Source organism: Ascaphus truei, chromosome 12 (assembly GCF_040206685.1).
Source record: "Ascaphus truei isolate aAscTru1 chromosome 12, aAscTru1.hap1, whole genome shotgun sequence".
Taxonomy (NCBI): domain Eukaryota; kingdom Metazoa; phylum Chordata; class Amphibia; order Anura; family Ascaphidae; genus Ascaphus; species Ascaphus truei.
Genome location: NC_134494.1, coordinates 38257905 through 38266919, shown reverse-complemented (window position 1 = coordinate 38266919; position 9015 = coordinate 38257905). Strand labels below are relative to the sequence as shown.

General features: G+C 41.0%; 1 protein-coding gene across 1 annotated transcript in view; it reads right to left on the bottom strand.

Annotated features, from left to right (window-relative positions):
- Window positions 1–1010: 1010 nt before the first annotated feature.
- The window catches only part of QSER1 (glutamine and serine rich 1), a 50051-nt gene continuing 42046 nt past the window's right edge, over window positions 1011–9015 (bottom strand). The window contains 7 exon segments of the mRNA XM_075567362.1: window positions 1011–2592; window positions 4266–4361; window positions 5028–5180; window positions 6030–6127; window positions 6571–6714; window positions 7835–8043; window positions 8373–8506. Of these exon segments, the coding sequence (XP_075423477.1) occupies window positions 2452–2592; window positions 4266–4361; window positions 5028–5180; window positions 6030–6127; window positions 6571–6714; window positions 7835–8043; window positions 8373–8506 (975 nt within the window). The 3' untranslated portion in view covers window positions 1011–2451.

Below are 9015 nucleotides of genomic sequence, written 5' to 3'. Positions count from 1 at the left end.
GTAATCAAGACACGCATTCCCGGCCAGGTTTTAAGGATATCACTGCTTCAGCACAAGTGGCTCAAAGACTGAGCCACCGATACTAAAGCAGGGATATCCTGAAAATAGAAGAAAAAAGTGATAGTGCGCAGCTAATAACTAGTGAACAACAAATATCAAGTGAACAGTGCACCGTGATTGAACAAACAATGTTGTGGACCTTAAGTGTAGATCTTGCACTAATCGTGGGTCTGCAGCCTTTCTTGGGGGTGGCTCGACACCCCAGGAACTAGACAAAAAACAAAAGAACAAGGCGCACAACGCACATAGTGTAATATAGTAAAAAATGTGACTTTATGGTTAAAAGTAAATAATTCTGCGTACATCAAGAAAGGATAAACAAGCAGTTCTGGATTCGTCTCATCTGTCCCTGACAGCGTCCTCCATTTATGGGTAGTGTGGATATGTCCCTTGTAGAGAAAGCCCCACAGCACACAGCTCACAGGATGGAAAAAGAGCCGCTGGAATCAGCGTCTGTGGATCACTGCACCGTTTGCATCGCGGAAGTTGAGGAGCGACTCGTGACGTCATCAAACGGTGCAGTGATCCACAGACGCTGATTCCAGCGGCTCTTTTTCCATCCTGTGAGCTGTGTGCTGTGGGGCTCTCTCTACAAGGGACATATCCACACTACCCATAAACGGAGGACGCTGTAAGGGACAGATGAGACGACTCCAGACCCATTGCATGCCGAGATCCATCCGAGGGCGTCGCACAGTGTCATCTCCTGGTGTGGTAAACCAATATACCAACTGCTTGTTTATCCTTACTTGATGTACGCAGAATTATTTACTTTTAACCATAAAGTCACATTTTTTACTATACTACACTATGTGCGTCTTGTTCTTTTGTTTTTTGTCCATATCCTGAAAATCCCTGGCGTAAGCACATACTATTAACTGTCCCACAGACCCAATATGTTTTATAGTTGGAGGTTCCACGTTCGTTGTGTGAAAGGCAATTCTATTCGCTTGCAGCTGCATAAATGACTTTAATATGAAATGTGCAAAATGAATGAACATATGCATGGAACATAATTGATCATCTCTATTGCCTTTAAATCAATGACACTTGCAGGCCTGGAATAAGTTACAGGGGAGAAATTATTGATATCCGACTTGCCTCAAAATCTCAGGAAAAGAACCTTATAAAAGTTACGTTTAGCCCAACTCACATGCAATGTTAAATCCTTCGTTAGCACGGAGAAATTAAAAAACAGTAGCTATTTAGCTAAACGACTCGGTTAAAATCAAGTGCAAGTTTTAGTAAGGAATTTATTTCCAAGGATCAGAATATGGTTGCAGTGTCTAACACAACTACATTTAAAAGAAAAGGTAACTGGCTAGGTATTTTTGCAGGTTGACACCGTAGCCGACATCTAGGCGGGGAAGCCTAGCTCAAGATATATTGCATACAATGTAAAATCAACATGTAAATGAATAAGATTTACTGAAAACAATGGAAAGTGTATTACAAAGATCCATGAAACATAATTTTAACCACAATATTTTCTTTGTGAAAAATACAACTATTAGTGAGATAAAATGTACAATTGATTTTTTTTTTTTTTTGTTTTTTTTTTTTTAAAGAAAAAAACAGTATAAAGGAAAATAGTTTTCTTCAAAACAGGGAAAATAGTCAAGGTCATTTTTTTTCCATTACAATATAATTTGACACAAAAAAAAAAAAAAAAAAAAAAAAGCAGTCATAGGATTGCACCAACTCCGTGCCCAGTCTCCTGGACAATAAACTGTAAAAGGAGTCCATAAAGCCGAACGATTTCTACGATTTAAAGGATGGTGGTTATCTTAAGTGATGTCCCGCCAGCTCTGTTTTACAAAATGTACAATATTCTGAATGTGGTGGTTTGACCGTTATAAATGCAAATATTGTTCTTGTACCTCCTCCACCTTTAACCTTTCAAGGGGGGGGGGGGGAATGGAAGGGAGTTTATACAGGGATGGAAAAAACTGTAGTAAAGCATCTTAAGTGTCATCTCTATAGTCAAAGAAAGTCATTCTATATTTAGTGCATGCTGTATCATTATGCAAAAAAAAAAAAAACAAACATAAAAAACAAAACCACAGGTTTCCTTTAAAATAAAAATAAAGCATTTCCCAATAGTTTACTAAAAAAAAAACAAAAACAAAAAATTTTTTTTCATAAGAAATGGCCAGGATAAAAACGCACTGCCTGCAGCCCAGGCATTAAGTGGGCTCATTCTGGTCAGCACAGCTTCCTCAAATGCAGGAAACCAAGCTACACATTCATTAGCAATGTCTACTGATAAAAGCCTGGCATGTTAGAAGTGATGTGAGCAGGTCTAGCTTCCTGTTTCTGTATGTTAGTGCTGTCAGAGGGAGGGGGGGAGGAGGGAGGTTTACAGCAAGGAGAGCAAGGTAAGGATGAGATTTAGGAACAGGTCGGTGGCACGCAACTCAAAAGTTCGCCAAATTTCTCGAAGAGATCCTCCACCCATTTCATGTTTTTCAAGCAGTGGTGGACGAGCTCCTCTTGTGGCAGGTCCCGGTTTGCTTTCTGAACAGAGGAAACCTGGAGGATGAACAAACAGAAGCTGGGTCAGACAAAGCCGTGTGTGACAGGAACAACCGATCGAAAAATTTAGTGATGGGGGGAAAAAATGAAATAAATAAATAAATAAAAATGCCACAAAGTAAATTTACATTAAAAAATAATAAAAAAAAAAAAAAAACTCCAGTATAATCACGGCAAATAACTGAAAAGAAAAGCCTAATGGCAAGTTTATAAATAAAGAGGTGGCTAGTCACCCCAAGGCAACACTCGTGTTTCAGGGCTTCCTTGCCCTTTCCTGAGGAAGGGCAGAGAAGCAAGGTTGCTTTTGAAATCCTTGGGGTGATTAGGCACCTATTTTGAAACTTGCCAATTTGATTTAAAAAAAAAAAAATTCTAATTTATTTGCTTTGATTATATTACTTTTTTGTAAATGTACTTTTTTTTTTTGGGTGATAAATTATTTTTTTCCAACTAATGAGGTAAAAGGTTTTGAGTGCTGCTCTGATCTCAATGTCCCTCCTATGTGTGTGTATTTCACCTGATGGGCAAGGGCCTTAGCACCAGTTATAATTAACAGTGCCAGTGCGGTTTGGTAATTTATATGAAAACAATTGATTATTTAGGAGCCTGTACAAGTCATTTATAGGCACAATAAATCCTTTCAGAAGAACTTGCCATCTAAATGTTTTTAACAACCGAGCTGAATAAACCAGGTCACAAGGAACAGCCACCAAACAAGTTCACTGTTAAGAGACAGACAACTTAAATATAATCGTACTTTTTAGGGGGGGGGGGAGAAGAAGGGGGGGAGTGTGTATGACCTTTACAATCATAGAAAGAAAATGCAAACTAATCACTTAAATTCTCCAATATTCGGTAAAGGGAAAGAAGGGATGTTTCTGAATGGTAATTAAGTGGCAGGATCAGATTATACATTTTCTTTTGCCGAGTGCCTGAGTATACAGTAATCTGTTCTTTGACACAATACTGCTCCCTACAGTTGAGCCGTTGACCTGCACACAAGCATTTAGCACTAGTGAAAAATAGCAAGGTTGCGATACCATTTACAGGCAGCCCTCGTTTTACAACGAATGGCTTATCCAACGCTATGCAATGCGTACCTATGGTAATTTTTACAACGCCAAAACGGCTTATCCAACGCTCTTACGACGCTTTGCAAAGTTGTTTATGTGTATATAATATATAATATTATATATAATACAGTATATAATTTATGTGTGTGCTGCATATCTTATTGTCTGCGTAACATATTTTGTGTATTTTAGCATTAAAAATGCCTTCAGGAACGGAACCTTTAATTTAAACAGTGTTCCTATGGGAAAACGTGTTTCGCTTTACAACGTTTCGCTATCCAACACCATTTACATTAAACCATTGTGTCGGATACCTGAGGACTGCCTGTAATTGACAAATTAGGTACATAAGTTTGAGACCCCACGTCTTTTTCAGACCGTGCATGGGACTTATGAGGTCTCAAAAACTCGCATGTAGCCCTCATGCTGCTTCATTACACAGTATCGCAACCTGTAAGCCAAAGAAAAAAACATTTAAAAAAAATACCACCGTGCCAAACTTTTCAGTGCATTATGCAGCAAGTCCATTTTCTGGGGCAGTAGGAAAAATGGCGCCCAAAAGTGGCGAAAAATATAATACTAATGTAACATACATACCTCGTCTTTGCATATGAGATACATGTGGTACTTGTAATGGTGGAGCGAGTGAAACAGCGAACACATCTGCGATTTTTCTGGCGTGACAGTGAACTCCTGTTACAATAAAACATCCTTTGAAAATAGGTCTTGTAATGTACGTAGCATTTTAATAAGACTTTGAGATCAATATCACCCAGGAATATGATAATGATATATCCATTATATGGAGACACATTGATGTTCTCCTGAGAGAACCCCACCCCCATCCCAAGTACACCAGAGTTAATACATTTTGCTTTCCTGTATATCTGGAAATCTGTATTGCTAATGTTTTACTAATATTTGAGATTGTAGAAGTTCCTTATTCAGATGGGTTTCTGAAGGAGTGTATCGGAAGAGTTCAGAAAAACTACGGTTGCAGAATTCAGACATTTTATATAGAACCAAGCATGTATGGACTGTCACAGGCCATAGATATAGATTGTAAAATGCTTGTCAATTGAGGACCGTCTTTAGAAGCAGCACAAGCCGTGTTTGTAAGGATCCCTGTCTGTCGCTCTGCAAAGGTTCCTACATATTAACACAGGGGCGCTCAACTCCAGTCCTCAAACCCAACCCCTCCCCCCCAAGCAGGTCCGGTTTTAAGGATATCCCAGCTTCAGCACAGGTGGTTTAATCAGAGTCTAAGACTGAGCCACCTGCGCTGAAGCAGGGATATCCTTAAAACCTGGTGTGTGTGTGTGTATGGGGGACTGGAGCACCCGTGTATAAGGCACATACCTGTGGTGGTTTTGCTGCGGTTTTGGCGGGCCGCATTGATTTCTTGTTATACCACTTGCCGGACATCTTAATTTTGCAACTAGTAGCTGCTCCACTTCTGCCTCTTGTATCGCGAGAGGCTACTGTGAAATCAGGGAAGTTCTCCAAGGCATTCTGATAAAAACAAAAAGATATAGTATGAAGAAGGAAGACGTGCCTATTTCTGGCAACAGATGAGTTGGGGTATGGTTTGTTGCACTTAATCTGGGGAACAAATGACACCGTCACACAGGAAGTGACTGGTATCAAAAAGGACACGAGCAAACCAGACAGGATGCGCAAAAATAAAAACTTACGGAGGTATTGAGGGAGGTAGTCTGTGTGAACTAGAATTGAAGCTGCTATCTTTTGGAATATGACAAAATAAATATTAGAAATTACACTAATCTTGTACTTTCCATTGCCAGAATATGAACTATTTCTATGGCACCCAAAATATATTTTCAGGACTGTTTTATAGAAGGAGTATGAAAATGGATAAATCGGGTGCTCAACTCCAGTCCCTGTAATTAAAAGGTAAGATTCCAGACAAATGGGCTCGTCCTACCCCCCCCCCCTTCCACCCCTCCCACCCTTCTTTTTCTTCTTTTCTACGTTCTTCTCTTTCCTTTGTTAAGCCCATGAGAGACGCTTACGGAAGCGGCTGCTTCCCTAACACAACCAAAAATAGGAAGACAGACCACACTTATTCAAAAAAAGTGTTATAGCAACTATTTTATTTCAGTAATGATGACGAACTGTTAATGCCCTTTGTTGTATGGACAAGTGACACTGTTAAAACATCACATGTATTCCAAGACTATACATTTGTTATGTCTCTCTAAAACAATAAAAAAAAAATTGAAAAAAAAAAAAAAAGGTAAGATTCCAGTGTCCTTGAATGACACGCATTTATAGAGAATGCTTTTCCCGTGCAACAGAAGTAACATTAAGCTTCTGTAATAGATTAAGTATTGTTTATACCTTTAGCGACTGATCCAATTGTAATTTTGTAAGTAGTCGTTTTCTGTTCTCGGTTAACATGCCTTCAATCTTTCTCATGTGTGGCAGAAGAACATCATCTGAAAAAGCAAAAGGGTTAGAAAGCATGGCTGCCATGTCGCTTCCCAAAAGGGGACCCTGTTCCTGCGGTTGTGGCTTGACGCAGCATGCGCGGTTTATTACGCCACCGTCTGCAGCGATGGAGTCCCCGTCTCCAATCAGAGCTCTTCACAGGTTATCCCTCTGATGCTAATTAACTCGCGTAGAGACCATAGCCAATGTGAGATTAGAGACGGGTCATGTCTGACCGAGGCATCGATTTGATCTAACCAGTTACACCAGTCCTCATTAACCCCCCAAGAGGTCAGGTTTTGAGGATATCCCAGCTTCGACTGAGCCACTGATTGAGCCACCTGTGCTGAAGCTGGTATATCCTCAAAAACCTGAGCTGTTGGGGGATTATTGAGAACTCCCGAATTACACACATTAAATGATAAATCAGCGGTAGGCAAGCAGTGCATACCATTTTCCTTTTCCAAGATTTGCATCATATCACTGTCCAACGCAATGCCAACAAGTAGCTCAATGTAACCTTTGAAGGTTTCTTTCATGGCTCTCGTGTTCAGGAAGCGAGTGATAATAGGTGGTGGTGGCGGGGGCTCAAACTCTACAAAAAAAACACAAACATTGCAGTGAAGAAAAACTTTAAGATGTAGTCAAGAGAAATAAAAAACGTATACTTAACTGAAGCTGCACCCCCCATTATACCTTATTAAACAGATCTTCATTCAAAATTGAACTGTCCGACATCTCTACAGCCGCAAAAACAGGCATAGCGCAATACAAGGTGTATGAGGTGTGCCAACATACTTTGACTGTGATTGGTTTCTATATATGTCAATCATCTTGGGAGTGGGTCGTTAGTGTAATTACCTATTTGTGTTATGAATTATTTCTTACATTGCGCACTGCTGCAGCAAAGTGGGGGGTGCCTCCCCCAGGGGGGCACTGAATTTGTCTGGGGGGGGCGCAGGCAGTTGCCACGCTCTTCCCGAGGCATTTAAATTAAATACCGGGGGATCGCGTCAGGCCCCTGCAACTCTAGATCTTATCTGGACTCTGCCAGCGTCACTCGTGTCCATGGCAACGCGACGTCAAATGACACTGCGGGGTCATGTGAAGGGGACTCACGCGTCAAATGACGCTGCGAGTCACCTGGCGCGAGGTAGAGGGGGGGGGCTCAGAACAGGGAGGAGCAAGCAGGGGGGGACGCAGCAATAAATAAGTTTGCGTGCGTCTGCATTACTCAGCGCTTAACTGCCGGGGGAGGAGGGGGGGTGTTTACAGTAGTTGGCTTTTTTCCCATTTGTAGTTGTTTAGGGTTCATCTCCCCCCTCCCCTCCCCTCCCCCCTCACATCTCTATAGGTTTCAAGCGTCGAGAACTTGCATTATTCAAGGGGGAAAAAAAGGAACTATATTCAAAATCTGCATCCCGGCATGAAATATTGACAGTAAGATCTTAGGACGGTTTAGAGTACATTAGGGCTCGGCAATGGGGATTAGTGGATATCATTTAGTTGCAGGTTACCTTTTTCAGGGACCAACATTCAGATTCTTTATATATTATCTTATAGGGTATAGAGCTTATGAAACCTCATAGGTTTTCTCAAGTACACAGCTACTATAACTAAACTACATTCTAGAAGGCCTAGTAGGAGTAGCTTTAGAGTGTGTTGTAATTGTCCTAGTATCTCAAGGTCCTGCACTTGTTGAGAAGTAAGCTCACCTTCCTCATCGCTTTCAATGTCTGGAGACGAATCAGATTGGGAAGATGAGAACTCCTCCTTCCACTGCTTCCTCTTCTTTGGTGGAGGCTCAGCCCTCGTCTTTGGCTGCTTGGCTTTGGGTTTCACAGGTGCGACCTTTGCCGGTACAAATTTTGGTGGAGGCGTTTCGGCCACTTTGTGGGTCCCACTGACCTTTGTATGAGAAGTTCTGTTGAAAAATAATAATGTTTTGATGCCAACACGTCTTAAAAAGAAGCATTCTCTCCAAGGACCAAAATAAAACAAATGACCGTGTAACGGAATCTACACAAAAAACACTTGAAATGCATCTTGTAAATGAACCACTTTCAAGTCAATGGGAGTCTTGGCCAATAGCGATACAATCAGCCTCCTGGAGCCCATACAATAAGCCACTTTATTAGAACCCGTCGGCTGTGCTTTCCCCAAGAGCAGAGAGCCAACCAACACTGGGACCTAGGCAACATGAAATTAAACGACGCGCTAACCGCAGCTCTAATTAATAGTAAATACAAGTACCTTACAAGAGGTGCAGTTTTGCTTCTAGGCTTTCGTGAACAAACTCTCACGTACTCCTTTTTATTCGCGTTCTCAATAAACTTCACGTATACTCGCTTATACTTTGTTTTTGCATCACCGAAGTATCCAAGGTACTACACAAAATGGGAACAAACAAAAAAATACAAACAAAACACACATTAAGGGACACAGCAGTTTTAATTCATTACCAGGTCCACTACTCTGCTTACATGTTCAGTATATATAGAATACTTTAAAAATACAAAAACCTTTATACACAGGCATCGGATAACACAATGGTGTATTCTAATTTAGAAGCCATTACAATGATTTCCCCAGAACATGGCCGTCATGTTTTCCATAGATCCCCAAATCTACCTCCTTTAGCCCATTCTCACGTCATACAGTGGTTGCGTGCTGCAGACACGGATTCCAGGTAGTGACCCTTAGAGGGTGTGTCACTTGGCTTCCTAGCCATTTTATTACATGGATTCCCGAGAACCTTTGTTCTAGTAGGGGCCCAGTCTTGATCAAGCAAGATGCAGTATCCGTGGAATCCACTGAATGCCGTTTTGTCCTTTTGGGCCGCGATTTAAAAAGAGCAAGACTACAAATGTTTTTAGCAATTCATAAAATATTTACG